Raw genomic sequence first — 17,795 nt, forward strand, 5'->3', positions numbered from 1 at the left:
GCTGGGAAGCGCCGCGGAGGACGCAGCTGCGGCGGCCGGAGGGCGGTGAGAGCGCGGGCGGGCGGGGCGCGGGCGGAGGCGGGGCCGACGTGGGCCGGAGCCCTGCGTGCCGGGGAGGGGGCCGGCCGGGCAGGCGGCGGGCGGCGCTCGGAGCGGGCTCCGCGGCTTGCGCGGCGCCTGCGGCTCGGTCCCGGCTCGGCGGGCGGCGCACGGCAGGCGCGGCTCGGGGGCCCCGGCGCGCCGAGCGGCGCAGCACGCAGCGCGCGGACCCACGCCGCGGCCGGGCGGCCACTGCCCGGGGGCCGGCCCTCGGCCCCGGCGCTCGGAGCGCGGCGGCTGCCTGGCTTTAATGGCTGCTCGGCGGGGCAGCGCCTAAGGGTGGAAGGCGGCTGAGGCGCAGGAAGGCGCCCGAGCGAGCCTCCTCCGGGGCCTGCCGCGCCTGCCGCGGCGCGCTCCATGGGGGCCCGCTGACCCGGGGCGCCGGGGCCCGCTCGCTCGCCGGCCGCGCGTCCCGGCCATGAACTGAGTCCGCGGGCCGGCTCCGCGCCTGCTCAGCCCGCTCCTTTCTTCTCGCGCCTCCTCCGCCCGCCGCCGGCGGGCCCGGCTCCCCGGGGGCTGCGGCGCCCCGGGCTCGGAGGCCCGCGGGCCCCGGGGCGCGGGGCGGCGGCGGCGGCGGCGGCGGGGGGCGCGCGGCTCCGGGCGCGGCGCCTGCACCATGAACTACCAGCAGCAGCTGGCCAACTCGGCTGCCATCCGGGCCGAGATCCAGCGCTTCGAGTCGGTCCACCCCAACATCTACTCCATCTACGAGCTGCTGGAGCGCGTGGAGGAGCCGGTGCTGCAGAACCAGATCCGGGAGCACGTCATCGCCATCGAAGGTGAGGGCCGGGACGCCGCGGGGCTTCTGGAAAGCGCGGGGGAGCGGGCGCCCCCGGCGCGCCGGGGTGCGCGCGCGCTTGTGTGTGCGTGCGTGTGTACACACGCGCGGGGCCGTGGCACGCGGCTGCCCCGCGGAGGGAGCTTTGCGGTGCTTCATGTCCTGCAAGGCCGGGCGACGGCGGAGGGGGAGGTCGAGGACGCCGCCAGCTCTGCCGGGGAAGATGGGCGGGCAGCGTTAATTTGATGATGGGCAGTGGAGTCTCTCCTGTGCGAAGGTGGCTCGATGCTGCCGCGTCCCGGGCCGCCCTACTGACCCGACCCGGCCGATGCCCGGGGAGAGCTGGTGGGGTTGGTGCCACCGGACCCCTGACGGGTTACCAGGGCAGGGCTGGGCGTCTTGCTAGACGTTGAAGAGATTTTGGGAAGTGCAGCTGCTGGGCTGGGGGCCCAGACCAGAGTGCTCAGGCAGGGCAGCGCCGCCCCCATCTCGTCTTTGCCCATTTCAGGGAGCCCAGTGGAGACAGCTTCATGGAGGCCCTGCAGACAGCCAACCCGGGCTGCAGGCTGTGTCGTCCTCGTGCCTGTCCACCTGCTTCTGTGCAAAGGCTCGTCTCCCTAGAGTGTTTTCTACCAAAAGTCTGGGGCCAGATTAGAAGTAGAGCCTTCCCTACCAGGAGGATAGGGGGTCCCTCAGCCTCAGTGTCTCACTTTCACAGGCCAGAGGCCACCCCCTTCCAGCTTGTCCAGCGAGGCTGTGACCCTGCTGGAGAGGTGCTGCAGAGTTCCACCTCTCTTGGGCCTGTATTCTCTTGGGATTATGAGTGGCTCTTACTCCTCTGCTAGTGGGTTTTTGGTTGTCTCCTTGGTCTTTCCAGTTGGCTCCACTGAGATCCGCTGCGGGGACAAGGTGGGATGTCAGTATGGGCTGTGGTGTTGCACCCCAGCCAACATGCAGTCAGCAGTTTTTCCTGTCTGTTGACCAGAGGAGGTACAAGGCCTGTGCGTGGGCCATGCTATGGACTGTCCTAACCAGACGCCACTGGGGCCGCTGTTGAGGAACATTGAGGATGTTCCAAGGCCTGGCAGGAGTTTGTTCAAAAGCCTGGGTACAGGCAGTCACCCAGCTCCCCTCCATCTGTGACGGCATCGGCCACAGGAAGGCTTTGCTTTGGCATCATGCAGTCCGAACTACTAACCCCAGAGCGTCTTGGTTTGACACTTGGCCAGTTTAGATGCGGAGGGTGGATGCTGTGGTGCTGATCCTCTTGGCATTTGGCAGCGCCATGGACTTGAACCACGTCCCGGCCCGGCTGCCTGCCGATTGGCCAACTGCATCCACAGGGGACCTGCTGGTTCCCTGGGAGGATCTGAGCAGTGCTCCAGCCTGTGTGGGACTTGGCTGTCAGAGCACGTGGTCGCCTTGTTGGCAATTTAAGGTGCTTCCAGTTTCCTTGAGAGCTGGAGAGTCCCCGTGTACCTCCGACGAGACCTGTGGGAGGCCGTGGGAGCTGCACGCATCTGCTGATGGCTGCGTGATGTTGCACGAAGGTTCCCCCAGGGCCTGGGCGCTGGCTCGGTTGTGGTCAGAGTGAAAGGGGCACTGTGCCTGTTTCCCTTGTCTCTTTGCAGCTCTCTGGCTGTATCCATAGAAGTCTGATGAAACACTTGGAAAGCTAGTGGCAAGTGTTGGATGCCTTGATTGAGAGCACCTCGTGGCAGTGCAGGGACCTCTCGTTGAGTGTGGTTCCTGACGTCTCGTTCTCATTTCTCATTCGGGAAGCCCAGCTCCGGGGTCTCCGGCACTTGGAGCAAAGCAGTCTGACTTTCTAGCAAGAGGTTGTGGTTACATTTTTCTTTTCTCTTCTTTCTCTCTTAAAAAAAGATGTTACGTGGTTCCTAGATGAAGGTTTTTTGGTAGCTTGATGTCTGCCTTTACCATGTGACAAGTTAAGCCCTTTCTTGGCTGGAATCCTTGTCATTTTTAATAAGACTCAGATTCACTGAATATGAATCCTATTTGGGGCTTTGATGATGCTATTATTTTTCTGTTAGAAAAAGGAATGTCTGTGTTGTGTGTGGCTGTTAATGAAGCTTAAGAACCGTTCTCATATGTTTCTGTTCTTTGCTTTACTGTCAGCAGTGATATCTCCTTTCGTTTGTATAGAACTTTAGCAGACATACTCTTGCATTCATCATCTCATTGTGTGTCTGTACCAACCCTGTGAGAATGTGGGCCAGCTTCATTATCTTCCTGTCGTAAAGGATGGCGGTTCGGGGAGGGATAATGACCTCCTGAACATTTGACTGAGGTCATTCCAAGTCTGGTCTGAAGCAGAGGGTCATTTGAATAGAGAGTGTAGATCTGTATCCCAAAGCACCTTACACTGCCCCTTCCAGCAAAAGGTAAGTTCATCCATGATAATCAAATGTCCTCTCTCTCTGTGCTAATTTTAAGATACGGTTGTGATTGATGTCTATACCGTTGGTGTTTTGGAAATTGAGAGGATTGCTCGGTTGTGGCAGGGGGACATTTTTGCTAGGAAGAGAACACTGTGCAGAAGCAATTGTGTGATTTTGTAGTGTGTGGGTTATTCACTCATACGGAACCCAAGAGTGTGGCCGTGGGGCCCAGAAACTACAGGCGTCATTCCGAGGAGCCCAGGGCTGGAAGTGGGCACGTGCCCAGAGCTTAGCACCTTGCAAGTCAGGATGACACAGCGGCCAAGTAGAAGTGTTTGAATTTTAAAACAGAACCATCTGCAATCAGGAAGGCCTGTACACATCAGGGCAGATAGTTGTTTAAAAATCATTTGTCCCACCAAACAGAAAACAGTCTGCATTTCAGAGGCTATCCAGCTTGTCTTTCCCTGCTTCTGTGAGTACATGTACAAAGTTGGATTCCTATTTACAGAGGTTCTCGGTTAGCATATTGTGAGCACTTTTCAGTGATAGAAAAAATTTTGGAGATATAATTTCTTACTTTGGCATAATAATCCGGCATTTGGCTGTGCCATAATTTATTTAAAATTTTTCTTTTTTTTTTTTTTTTTTTTTTTGGTGTTGTCAAGAATTTTTACTGTTGGTGTGAGGAGTGGCCTTGTTTGGCCAACATCTTTTCAAAGCTCATTTCAAAGTGATTCTAAGTGGGTCTGGATTGGAAAATCTCCTGGTGATGGGCTGAACTGTGTCTATCTTGTTTGAAAGAGTTCACTGAGAGTCCCAAATAAGAATGGGTCCGTGGACCCTGTTTGCAGACATGGGAAATGTGATTTTTTGTTTTAAAATAATAACTTGTCAAAAAGTTTTTTTTCTTCAAATTTTTATTTCAGACTTTGAGAGATTTATTTTTTTCTCCTAAATCTCTGGATTCTAAGGAAGTATTGCCTGCTGTTTTCAGATTGTCCTGGTCGGATTTCTGGGGTGTCCCACAGGGGTGTGGCATGCTCTGAAATGTAGCTGCATGGCATGGATGTTCTCTAGACCCAGACACAAGGGCAGGATCCGCTGCTTCTGGTATGGACAGCTTGTCTGGGTTCCCCCCCTTGGTTCTCTTTTAAAAAGTCTGTCTGGGGTAGATGGGTCTGAGGTAAACGAAGTCAGCTGCCTTTCTTGTTAAATAAACTTGCTCTTCTCTTAGGGCTCATGCTTCTGTTGGCGACTGCACAGTGTAATTCAGTTTGCCAGCAGCCGCACTGTGGTGGGAATAGCAGCACAGAGGGCTCACTTGCTGGGGTGGTGGCTGAGTCCCCAACCAGCTTCCAGGCCTCCACACCACCCCCCTCCCCCAGGTGGCCCATCAGGCTCCCTGCCAGCCCCACTGATGGTTTGTGCAGCTTCCCCTGGAGAGAGAGGCGGGGGAGCGCAGTCGCGGTCCTTAGCCAGAGAGCTCTGCATGGCATCTCTGGAAAGGGCACTTTGATGGGGTGGGGAGGAGGGGTGCTTGGGCTGAACCCCTGCAGCGGGGGACCTGGGAAGGTGGGGTAAGGGGCCACTTAATCCTGTGATCCAGCTGCATTGTGGAGCGTCTGCGAACAGTGGAGTGCTAAGTGCTTATTACCCTGCATCGTCTCAGTTCATCCTGCGGTGATCCCAGGATCTTGATGCCACCGCCGAGGTCCCGAACATGGAGGAGACTTGTCAGAGAGAGTTGACCGGGGCTGGACTGACCTGGGTGCTGGCTCTGCAGCTCGTTACGAGCCAGAGCAGAGCTCCTGGTCATTCACAGTCTCCGCAGGCTGGAAGTGCCGCGGTCCCCAGCACAGCCTGCCTTTCCTCTTCCAGGAAGGGTCTGACAGTGCCGCCCGTGGCTGCGGGTGTTGTGTTCTCTGTAAAGCTGCTCACCGGGGCAGAGCTTGCAAGAGTTGGTTTTCATATAGGAAATTATTCAATCTGGTTGTTGCACGTGTATGTGTCTAGGGAACAGATACCTTCTTCCTGCGATGGATGAGCATGATTTTTCTTTGCCAGTATCGCCTGAATTCGTAATATTTCAGGTTTAATCAGAGGGTGCAGTTATGGGGCCTTCTAGTTATTGATATAAATGTTGCACTTTCTTTCTCCGAAATAATTCTCAGTTCGCTGTTCATTGCTTCCAGGTTAAAGTTCATACCTTCCCAGCATCCAGCTCCTCCACAGTCCAGACATCCCTTCTGGCCTGGCTGACGGCACCATCTTCCCGTACCTCTCCCAGGCACAGTTTTGGCCTGTCCGCTCCGTGTCCTTCGGCTCCTCTCTAGCCTGCAGGACTGGGAGCTTTCTGAGGGCAGAAATAAGGTCCTGTTCATTTTTTTTATGTCCTCAGCGGTTCAGTGTGTCATGTCTGGCCCTTGGAGGAGGCCCAGGAATTGTTTGTTGACTGGCTCACTTGCCAGAGGGACTAACCTTTTCTCTGGAGTTTGAGTCTCTTTGCTCCTCATTGGTAATATAAATAGCGTTTATCCCCTGGCAGAAGTTGAGGGCGTTTTGAAACTTGTCACGAGAGTACAGATGTTAGGGCTGGGCACTTTTTGGGTCTGATGGGTTTCAGCCTGGGTGGAAACGAAACACCATGTGTTTGGTTGGGTTGGAAATGAGGCTTCTTTAGCGGGTGTAGGGGAAGGGAAGGATCTGCTTGATGAATCTGAGAACGCTTTTCCGCCAGGCACTCTGCACAGTGAGGGTGTTCCTTTGTGTTGGGTGTGAGTGACTTTCCAGCGGAGAAGACTGATGTGATGTGTCTTCACTGTAATACTGAGAGCCGTGGTTCCCCAAGTTCAAGTGCAGTTGGATTACATGGAGGGAAGCAGACTGCTGGCCTCCAGCCCCCGAGTTCCTAGCTCTGTAGGTCTGGAGTGGGGCCCAAGAATGTGTTTTTCGAACGAGTTTCCAGAGGCTGCCAGAGCTGCTGGTCCAGGGACCATTCTCTGAGAAGTGTTGCTGTGGGTGGAGGAGCTCCGGCGGGCAGGACCTCTCTGGACCCACTGGTGGGCACGCATTCTTACGTGCAGGTGACAGGTAAGGGTGACAGGTGAGGGCCGGCAGCCGGGGAGTTCGTTAAGGCCATACAACTTAGGCATCATGGAGAAGGGATCTAAATCCAGGTCCGAACAGGTTCACGTCAGTGTTCAGGCTATATCCATGATGCTGAATGTCCGTGAGGGAGGCGGTCACACGGGGGTGCACATGATCGGAGGATCCTGTGGGGAGCTGCTCCCACTTTAAGGCCCCTCTGCTGTGACATACGCTTTCCTTCCAGTCTTCTGGAGATTGTTGTGGCTTCGTGGAGTCCCCCGTGCATGTAGAAGGGCTCGTCAAAGTTCAGTTGGCGGGGTGATTCGTCAGAGGATAACGTTTTGTTATCGCCAGTGTGGAGCTTGGAGAGCGTTTCAGTGAAGGAGGCGAGCCGTGTGTTGTGAGCAGCCTGGGAGGGCTGACGGGGAGCCTGAAGGACGTGACTCAGAGCGAGAAGCCGCCGAGCAGCTGCAGGAACCTTCACAACAAATCCTGGGGCCCTGTCACTACCACCTCTGGGTGTTTTTTTTGTTTTGTTTTTTTGTTTTTTTTTCCAAACCAGACTTTTTATTTGGTTAAGACTAAAATCCCTTAGTTTGCATCCTTTTTTTTTTTTTTTTTAACCCCTGTGTACCCTGCAGGTGTTTATAGTTTGTGAGTCTCGCTCCGGCTTGTTTTAACTACTGATTTGGTCTTGTCTCGTGTTTCTCAACATTCAAACAAACCCGTTCCCCCACCTCCCACCCGCCCCCCTCTCCACGCTGCAGATCCTCTGAGTCCTTTGCTTAAGTGATTGAGTTTGGCAAAGCGGATCAGGCTTAGTTATTTTTAAAATCCAGGGTTCGGAGTTCTGATCTGGTGCTTAGCTGCATAATTCCTTCCCTTTGTTAAGTGCCTCTCTCGGAGGAGGAGGCCCCTGCAGAAATTAAGCCGCAGTCTCTGCAGCATCTGTTATTTTGGGACTGGGGATGAGGTCAAGGCTTTGTATGTGCCGCCCTGGGCCCCTCTTCCAGGAGTTCTGTGCTTCTGAGGGGCTGAGAGGGATTGTGGGTTCTTGCTTTATGGAGTGGGAAGCCTGTACGCAGGGCTGCGAGTGAAGTGACTTTCCCGAGACAGAGTGACGACCCACCCAGGGGCAGGGTTGTTCCGGTCGGGTCCCTCCAACCTCCCTGGGCCCCTGCTCTCAACTGCCCAAGGCCGGAAAGGGGTGTCTTGGTTGCCTCTGGGGGTTGTGAGGGAAAGAGCACAGTGCCACCCCCACAGAAGAGGTTGTTAATGGACCCTTTGAATAACCAGCCAAATAGTTTGTATGCGAGGTCGGAACATTTTCCATAAAGAGCAGGCTAAATATAGGCTCCAGGGTGGGGACCCGGGCCCAAGAGGGGGCTGTCAGGCCTCAGATATTGTTTCTTCCACTGGTAATCAGAACTTGCCACCAGCCCGGAACAGGTGGCCACCCTGAGCTGTCTGGGAACAGATTGGTGTTTTTGTTTAACCAGGGCCTCATTTGCAAATTTCACACTTCTCCCGCTGTGTGGTGGGGATTGTCTTTTTTTGGGCCGCAGTGTTGGAGTATTTGTACAGTGTTTCTACACAAGCAACTGTCTCATCTTTAAAGCTGCTCATGCCGTCTGCTTGTCATTAGCATTGTGGTTTAGAAGCAGCTTTTTATTTTTCATTTTTTAAGGGTGGGAAACACTTTTCAGGGTTCTGGGAGAAGAATTCAAATAATTACTGGCCATGTTCACATTTGATTTATGTTCGGTCTTGGAAATGTCAACATTCAACAGGCTCCCGCAAACAGAACCATGTTGATTTCCAGCTTAGGACACAGCCTCACCGAAGCCACTGTTCCCATGTTCCCAGATAATAGTCTTCAAGGGAGAAGAGTGTCTTTTGGAAGTCAATTTAGTTTGAGTTTGAAGAGTTTTAGTTGACAGGGACATACCAACAATATTGATGAAGAAGTTAGAATTTTTTTTTTTTTTAAATATCAATGCCTGTGACAAAACAAGACCCACCTTAGGTTCCTGGCAGAGTTTTTACCTCTGAAATGCAAGAACAGAAGCGTGCCCTCTGCATGAGGACAGGTGGTGGCCTTCAGCAAGATTTGGTATTGCAGGTGAGTTGGTTATTTCCTGGTTTCTGTAATGAAATCGAAATTCATTTGGAGAGAGCTGATGGCCCTGAGATTCAGCTGTTTGTGTTTCCAGTTGTCCCTTTCCGTGAGGGGAGAGCAGGCCTATCTTCCAGGGAGGGCGCTTGGCGGAAGTCTGCCAACCCACCCTTCGTGGTGGTTCTTGAGGACCTGGGGTGCCGCATTCAGGCGTGGTTCCCTCTCCCGTTCTGACCCGGCTGCCATTAGTGCAGGCTGGTAGGCCTGATTTCAGACGAACAAGAGCATTGTTTCAGTTGTAGGCTCAACAACCACGTCTGGGTCTCTGCTTGTCCATGTGTTACTATTTTGAGTTTGGGATTGCTGGGACTGGGACCACTTCAAGCTCTGGAATTTTTCTGAGCTCTTTTTTCACCTAGAGCACCATTACAGAAAGATGCCCAAGTCATCAGGGAGGAGGTTTTCACGGACTGAGCACGTGTGTGTCACCGGCATTCAGATGAATAGACAAGGCGATCGACATAGCCAGGACCTGTTTGGGCTCTGGGTTGAGTTTAGTTATAGGAGGTTGCCTCTGTTTATTTGTGTGTTCTCCCATTAATGGGCATTTGCATGGTTTCCTCTTTCTGGCTGCTATGAACAGCACCGCTGAGCACATTCTTGTACTGGTGTTTTGGTTCCTATCAGGTGCCTAGGAGTGGGGAGCTGTGTGGTGTTGCCTGTGTGGACATAATCAACCATGAAACCAGTCTGTCTGGTGGGTAGGCAGCACCAGTCTGAAGAGACTTTTCATTGCTGTTCCATGTTCAGTTCATGGGGCTTAAGGACTGCCTTCTGCCTTTGATTTTAATTCTCTGCCTTGTTTGTTCATAAACAAATATTTAAGTGGTTAATAAATTTCCGGCACTGTCTTAGACTGTAGGATTTTTCTAGGGACTGTTAAATCCTTGTTAGATGAATAATTACAGCTCTGTAAAGGGAAGCCGTGTGAGTGAAATCCTTCACCAGGAAGTACTTTCCTTTAAAATGTGGATGGCACAGTTCCCCTGAGGCCGGCGTGGGCCCCTTTGGGCTCTCCCTGGCTCTTGGCAAATCAGTAATCAGTTGGGGTACTCATTCTGGAGGATCCCAGCCCAGTCCAGAATCCATCTCACCACCCCCATCCTGGGTGTTAGGTAACCTTTGGATTTGTGTTGGCATTTGAAAGGAAACTCATTTTCTACTCTGGGCCTAAGCTGTTCTGTGGTCTTATGGTTACATATTACCACTCCTCAGTTTCTGTTGTTTGTAGCAATTATGTGCAAGACAGGAAAGAAAAAAAGCTAAGTGTTGCCAACTCTGTTACTCTCAAGGGGTTATTTTCTTTGTTCCTTCTGTGGTGATCTGGAGCTGCCCATCCTCTCGACAAAGGCCACAAAGGCCACACTGACTGGGGCCAAACCTGGGAGCTCGTGAGGGTGGGAGGGTGTGTGCATGTGGGAGAGCTTCTCCAGTGGCTTCACACAAGTAAATGTTTATTTTGAGGGATGGGGGTGGGAGGGCTGTGTTTACTGTCCCTGCTTAGCATGGGAAGTAGCTAGTGTGAGAATCAATAGGCAAGGTTTTATGAAGCACCTATAGTGGGGCAAAGGGCAGTGTTTAAAATCTGGGGTGGGGGAGGGTAGGCAGATGTACCAGACCTGAGGCCTTCTGCCAGCACACCGTAGATCTCGCTCAGGAGGCCACAGGAATACAAACTGAGATAAGGGGCCACAGTAGTTCCAGGCCACGTGGGAGAGCAAGGGCTGCCCTGCAGGGAATGGGATTAACCCAATTTGGAGGCTGGGTGGGACTCAGGCAGTGGAGGGCTTTCCGGCTAGTGGGTAACAGGTTGGATCCTCTGCATACAGAGACTCGAGGAGTCCTGGGTGATGGAGAAGAGCCTCTGCTCTCCCAGAGAGCAGGTCAGGAGCACTTTTATTGGGGAGCAGGAAACTATTGATTATAGATTTCTGTTCGGGGAGGGGAGCACAGTGATGCTCAGCTGTGGCTGGCCCTGCAGGCTAGAGGGGGTGTTGATGGCTGCAGTTGTGGGGACTGGTGGGGAGGGCTCAAAACTGGGACCATCATCCAGGCTGTTATGGGGGAAGGTGGGAGCACAAACAGGCCCCAGGGGATGCAGGGAGGTGCAGGCCACCAGTGCGGCCTGTGAGCAGGCTAGAGGGGGTGTTGGTGGCTGCAGTTGTGGGGACTGGTGGGGAGGGCTCAAAACTGGGACCATCATCCAGGCTGTTATGGGGGAAGGTGGGAGCACAAACAGGCCCCAGGGGATGCAGGGAGGTGCAGGCCACCAGTGCGGCCTGTGAGCCTCAGGATGGAGTGCGGGAGATGAGAGACTGGGGTTTGATCGTGGGAACTGAGGTTTGATCCTTAAGGTTTGTTGAAAGGATTCCAACTATGGATGTCCTGGGGTTTGGGCAGGGCGTGCTTGGCCATGCACGACAGTTACCTGGGATTTGTGGAAGGGCCCTGTCCCTTTGGGGCTGGTTTGCATATGTAGATCACGGAATCACCCTGTCTCTGGAACAGGCCAAGAGGCAGGCATCGTGGATGTATTGTGGCCTCTTCCTACCCTGCAGACTTTAAGTGGGTGTCTGAGGTGTGCAGACGAGAGTCCCTCCAGAGTCTGGCTGGTGTGTGTCTGTCCAGGAGCTGAATCTGCCCTAGGTGGGGGCTTACATGATTGAGTTGTTGCTCACAGCCCCTGGACTGTGGTGGCCCCTGAGGTCTAGCTTGTCTAACCAGAGTCTTCCGGCCAGCTGTGCCTTTTTCAGAGCAGCGCCAAGGGCGTACCCCGGGATGCTTGACTGATGTATCCGTCTCTAGCTACACCTGAACTTACATCTGTACATCGGGCTCTCTATCCAAGTCTGTGGCTGTACCTGTCCATTAGATGTGTGTAGTTCCCACTTAATGGCTTGAATCCATACACTTGTAGAGCTGGGTGCCGGAAGTATAGAGGTGAATGGGCCATTTGCCAGGTGTGAACAGGACAGGTGAGTGCTTTGGGCCAGGTGTGTAGTGAGCTGAGGCGTAGCAAGGGTGCCATGAAGAGGCAGGCCCAGGGGCTCCTGGAGGATGCCTTGTTTGAGCCCCAGAAGACAGAAAACTAATGACATGGGGGGTTGTTGACAAGGGACCCTGTCATCTATCAGGAGGCCTTAGAAAGCTCTCATCTTTGCCCAAAGATGTCTCACTGTCTTCACACAGAAAGTCAGTTCCCATTTTTTCACTTAGAAAATTTCAGTTTTACTGGGATTTCTCAGTCTATGTTTGCCTTTCTGGTCATCTCATGCTGGGGAATAAAAGAGTTACTTGTCTCTTTTCATCCACAGTCTGAATCTACAGGTTTTTTCTTTTCCTTTCTCCCCCCCCCTGCTTCAGACTCCCCAAACCCTACAGTCTTTCCCTAATTTCCCAGTTGGCCAGGAGACATCACCAGAGTGGTGCTAAAATCATAGGCAGGTGTGGTTTGTTGCTGCACCACCCCCCTACACCACCCCCATGCCAAGGGAGGCCTGGAGGTTCTGGGAGGGCAGCTTGTCCTGAAAGTGCTTCAGAATTCCAGAGTTCGAATTAAGAGTCTGTGTTCTTCTAGAATTCCACCTTCTCCTTCTGATGGGACGAAGGTTGCTGTGCACTCAAGAGTTTTGCAGATTGCCTGCTTAGAGATAAAAGGCGTAGAGTGGTACAGCCGTACACTCGTCTGGGGAGATCGGCACCCCTCCACTTGTTGGCATTGATGCTGGGGTATGTTGTGTCGAGCAGAGTGTGGTAAGAGGCAACTGCACATCTGAGTGGATGGAGCCCTCACCCTCCTGTGGGGTCTCAGGCACCCCCTTCTGGGTCTGCTTAGGGAGGGAGCAGTGTACTAGTCTAGGGCCTGGGAGTCATACAAGCAAAGCGTTTTGTGACTAAGAGACAAAATTTGCAGATTAACTACAGCTTGAGCTTGAGGAGGCTTTCTTTTCCTCAGCGTTTTGTGATGAAAATTGTCAAACACACGGAAGAACTGAAAGAATGTTTAGAGGGAACTGTTCTGTTCCCTTTGCCTTGCTTCTCTCCTTGTTAGTGCTGCGTATCTCGCCATCCAGCCAGAGGATTGTTATCTAGCGTTTTCTCTAGATTGCAGTTTTCCAAGACTCATCTGATTTTGGCTTGGAATCCAAAGGCTTACTGGAAATGGTGCTAGTCAGGGTGTTAGGGCATCTGGTTCGAGGTGCAGTGCCGGCAGAGAGGGGCAACGCACGGGCTGAGTGTGGGTTGCTTGTGAGGGGGGTCTCATTCTGCAGGGGAGTTGGTTTAATTTGGGGTCTGGAAGGACAGCATTTTGTTGTGTTACTGTTGAATAGTTCAGATGTGAACCGAGAAGGAAACTTGGACTGAATTCTGACTTGAATTCCCCATTTTAGGGTGGGTGTTTGGGAGGGCAGCCCCTCTTTGGGCCAAGGGAGTTCTGGGGGTGGGGTGGCACAAAGGACTTTGGTTTTAGGAGTAGCCCATGTGTTGATATGGAAGACAGGCATTTTCTTGTTTAATAAGTTACATTGTGATTGCTTCCTGGAAGGGGAATGATGTCATGGAGGCTGACAGCCATGGTGACTCTGTGTGGCCTATAGCAGACAGATACCTCTTGCGTGGGGATCCGAGTCAGGCTCCTGCCTTGTGACTTGCATGGAATTCTTGGGACACACATGTCCCTTTGGTCCTTTGGTTTAGAAGGGGTTGAACTTTGATCTCAGGGTCCCCCTGTCTCTGAAGTGACCACCACAACTGCCCCTTTCATTGCTCCTCATTCTCCAAAATGACCAAGTCTGGCAGAGGTGGGGATGGGTGGGGGGAGGAGGAGATGGTCAGATGAGGCCAGATTGCCCTAGGGCCTTGTGTTGAATTGTTTCATCCATAAGTCTCCTCCCCCAACAAAGTCACAGAGTGAAATCCCACTCAGTAGAGCAGTGTCCAATAAACGGAAGGAGACATATTGCGTGTGTGTGTGTGTGTGTGTGTGTAAAACCCATGTGGGCCATCGAAAAAGTAGCACTGACACGGGTGCATCTCCTGAAGGCGTCCTTCTGACACCTGAGCATGGGCAGGCGTGTGCAGAAGAACCTCGTGGATGATAATCTCCAGCACTGTGCAGTACTCTGGTCCCCCAGACTTAGACACAGTAAACAGCAGGTGTGCAGCTGTCTAACCTGGTGATGGTGTGTCATTGTCGTCGTAATGGGCATGTGTTGAAAGCAGCCGGCGTGATGAACACGTCTGTTACGTGTGTGACTTATGTGGCAGGTTTTAAGGCAGATCCTAGAAGTCTAATTAAGCTCTCAGTCACCTCGCTGGTTCATGGGTTTGAGGGAGCAGCCTCCAGAATGGCAGTCATCGTGGCCCTGAATGGGGAGCTGAATTACAGTGTGATTCTTGTCTCTGCAGTGTTAATCACAGTGTTATAGAACCTGATTAGCCCCAAATTCCTGTTCTTCAGACTGGGCCCAAATGGGGCATGTCTTCCGGGTTGTCCTTGAGCCAGCAGTGACTTCACAGTGGCTGGTAGAGTCCCCAGCCTCCTCCTCATCTGCCCCCTGCAGTGCTCTCCGCATCCTGCCCAGAGCTGGCTGGACCAGAAGGCCTGGAGAGGGGGCGGTTACTGAGTCAGCAGATTCCTTCCCGGATCCTCTCTCAGGTCTTCGCCGCACATAGCCCTCTCCGGCTCCTGCCTGCTGGTCGGACTGTCCTCTCCCCTTCCCGGGACTTCCAGCGTCTTCGCTCAGGGACCTGCCTTTGTTTCTTTGCCAGATTTCAGTTTGAATGGGACTCTGTGTCCAAAATCTCTAGCAGAGCTCCGGCTTTAATTTCCATTTGGTCGCAGTCTTGTCTTCAGCGCGAGCAAGCTTTGAGCTAAGGGGAGTTTATGGCAGAATGTGTCTCGGTTGTCACCTCTTTGTCACTCAGCGAGGGGTTGAGTTTCTGAAGAAGAGGTTGGTGGCTCGAGTGCCCCTCCCTCTCTCCCCACTCCTTCCATTCTCACAATGTGGGAAAGCTTTTCCCCGAAGTGGGAAAGCTTAGCTTTTGAACATGTCCTCTGCGGTGAGACACGGATGCTTTGGCCCTTCCAGCACAGTTTATGAAAGCGCCTTCCAGCCTCGTTCGTGAGTTATGATGGAGGAGGATGTTCCCCAAAGACTTGCCTGTACAGTTCAGCTGGTCATTTCCATAACAGGCAGCCTAAATTCTCCTTATGGCTTGGCTCCCCCTGAGTACTGAAAGGCCTCTTGTTTCTGAGGCCTTATCTTTAATGCTGCTTCCCGGGGATCCAGGGCTGTCTGCCTCTCCAGACTCCCAGCCATCCCTCCCCCCTTCTCTTTCTGTCTCTGGTGTGTGTGTGTTTGTGGACGCATGGGGATGTCTTTGCCCTGTTTTATCCCAAAAGCAGCCCAGCAGCCTTGGCTGTGATTTGTTCCCAGAAGGGTGGGCAGGGGAGACATGCATGGACCATCTGCATGGGGGGGTCTGCACCTTCTCACGCCAGAGAACAGTTCCACACCCTGCTGCACCCACCTGTGGCTTCTGAAAACAGTCCCTGCCTAGGAATTCTGTAGGAAGATACCGTGTAAGAGCTAATTGCAGTGAACTTTTCCAGAAACGTGTGTTTGGAAGATCCATGTTCCGTGGTTACTGTTACCTTGGCTCTTGTTACATAACTCCTGTTAGATACTGGGGTTTTTGGAGCTTGGGTTCCAATATTTGAAAAACGTGACTTGAACTACAGTGACTATGGTATTGCCTTTTTGGGGCTTTCTGGACATAAAAACAGGAATTGTAATCAGAAACCTGAGTTTATTTGACCAAGAGTTTCTTTGTTGGTTTGAAAATATGCTGTTGGGACCACTCCTGACAAGGGGCTGTCAGAGGCTGCATCCCCAGGAGAAGGGCCACCGAGCCTCCAGGCCACTACTGTTGGCCTCACACTTAGGCTTGTTTTCCCTGACCCACGTCCGTGCTGCGTTCGTCCCTCCACACTCTGCAGAGATGGGGAGGCAGGGGCTGGTGGGCAAAGGGCTGAAGGGACAGCATGTTAGACCGAGGCCCGAACTGTCTGCTTATGGAGTTGACTAGAGTCTGTCTTCCTGATGGTTTCTCTACGAACACTGTGATCTCAGGCTAGCTTCTGGCCTTTCCCTTGAACCTGAAGGAAGCTGGAGCTAGAACAGCCCCTTGCTGATTCTTTCTCTCTAAAGCCCCAGGCAGCCAGGTCCTACTTGGGCTGGGCTGACTCTCTTTCATTGGGGAATTTGTTGGTGATCAGTCGTGACCTTTTCCATGCTGAGCTTCTGTACCTGGAAAGCCCCAGAGGGAACAGCTGCTGGGAATCCGTGGGGCGCGTTTGGAGTGCTCCCGTGTTCCAGGCCCAGCACTGCAGCCAACTGGCCCAGGGGCCTCCACCCTCTCCTCCCAGGTTGTTCCATCCCAGACCTTAGCTCTGAGTTCATTTTGAGGAAGAGAAGACAGAAACAGCTCCCTGAGATTGCCCTGTGCCGTGCAGACCTCCAGGGAGAGGCTGGTGCAGGGCTGTCCCCCATGGGCCTGGGGTACAGTTCTGCTCCCGTAGCCAGGCAGGCAGCGGGTTTGCCTTGTAAATGACACTGTTTGTTGCCTGGATGCGTCTCTGACAGCTGCTCCTGCTCCGGATTCCAGAAATTTCTACGAAACATTTCAGGAATACCCTCCCTCCCTGTTTCTTCCCTTTCTTCACTTGGTACAACCCATAACAGCTCCAGCTGTTTCTTGAGTGTGTGCTGTGCATGGGACCCCGTTGTGAGGGCTTAAACATGCTTTCTGTCCTTTTATCCAGGTTTCCCCAGGGCAGAGGTGGTAGGACCCTCATTTGACAGGTCAGGAGCCTGAGAGCTAGGGTTTGAACCCTTGCCTGAATCCACCCACACCTCGGAGCTGGCAGAGTTAGGGTTCAGACTCAGGAGTCACGGTCATGATGTTTTAGTGAAACAGAGAGGAAGCCTCTCCCATCAGACCAAGGCCTGCGGGTTCTAGTTGGTGATGGAAGCTCATACCCACACCCAGTGTTTTACCTATCGCTAAAGTTATAAAGAAAAGAAAAGCTGCGGATCATGTTGACTGCATCGCTGAGGTTTGGTGATGCTGGGATGCTGAGTGCTGGTTTTGGTTGCACAAGGAGGAGACACGGTCGCGGTCTGGCTGCTTGCAGTGGCAGGTCCGTGGTCTGGGACAGGGACAACTTCCAGATGGCGTGCCATCGAAAAGGCACCCAAGTCCAGAAAGTCTGCAGCACCTTTAATCTGGGTTGGTTGGAAGTATAGCTCTTAAACCGAAGCCCCACGAATTATGTGACATTTTAATAATGGAGATGCTAGCAAGCAGTTAATTTTTAACACATATAAATAGAAGTTACTTTTCCTCTGGGCTATAATTAGCATAATAGGGAGAAATTGATACCCTGGGAATCAAAGGGATTTGCCTGAGGTCACACAAAGTGAGGCGCTGAGCCCGGAGGTCGAATCGAGGCGCTCTCCTGGTGCTGCATTCTTTGGGGAGCGGAGCCAGTTTTCCATTTGGGAAGCTTGGCACAGGGTTTACTTTTCACCACAGGTGTGGGCTGAGTGGGTCCTGGGCATGGCCCCTCTTTCCCACCGGGGCCTGGCTGGAGGGCCGGTGCGGACTCTCCCGGGTTGTGCAGTGGTTGGCTTTCCGGGATGGGGTGCTCTGATTCCCGTCTGGGGCTCTGACCACAGCATTCCCACCGTGGGCCTTTGGTGATGGTCTGGATTCTTAACTCTGTTCTGGTCCTGACCCCATCCTGTGCAGGGAGCTGACCACAGTGCCCTGCCTGGGGCTGCAGGCTCAGGGCCCCCTTTCCTTGCTGGCATTGTCGTGGTTTGCAGGCATGCGGCGCTGCTTACTGGGAGTTCCCACCTGCGCCGTCCGCGCCGTCCGCACGGCCCGTGCCCTCGTGTGAGGGGATGCTGCGGGCAGTTCCTGTTAAAGCTGGTGGGCGCCTGGGTGGCTCAGTTGGGTAAGTGTTCCACCCTCAACTTTGGCTCAGGTCAGGATCTCAGGGCTGTGAGGTTGAGCCCCAAGCAGGCTTCCGTGCTTAGTGGGGCGTCTGCTTGTGCTTCTGTCTCCCTCTGCGCATGCACATGTGCTCCTGCTCTCTCCAGCCCTCCTGCTACCCCCATCTGCTGGCACTGATGTGCTTTCTGTCACTGTGGGTTAGTTTGTGTTTTCTGGAATTTAATAG

General features: G+C 53.4%; 1 protein-coding gene across 4 annotated transcripts in view; it reads left to right on the forward strand.

Moving 5' to 3' along the window:
* Nucleotides 1–210: 210 nt before the first annotated feature.
* AGAP1 (ArfGAP with GTPase domain, ankyrin repeat and PH domain 1) overlaps nt 211–17,795 on the forward strand; it is a 517,259-nt gene continuing 499,674 nt past the window's right edge. For 2 of the 4 annotated variants that reach the window (XM_046018365.1, XM_046018366.1), the window contains exon 1: nt 213–878. In XM_046018365.1, the coding sequence (XP_045874321.1) occupies nt 716–878 (163 nt within the window). In that variant the 5' untranslated portion in view covers nt 213–715. Of the gene's footprint in view, nt 879–17,795 lie in introns of all 4 variants that reach the window. The other 2 variants (XM_046018363.1, XM_046018364.1) reach the window with 2 other exon arrangements.

This window comes from Meles meles, chromosome 9 (assembly GCF_922984935.1).
Source record: "Meles meles chromosome 9, mMelMel3.1 paternal haplotype, whole genome shotgun sequence".
NCBI lineage: Eukaryota > Metazoa > Chordata > Mammalia > Carnivora > Mustelidae > Meles > Meles meles.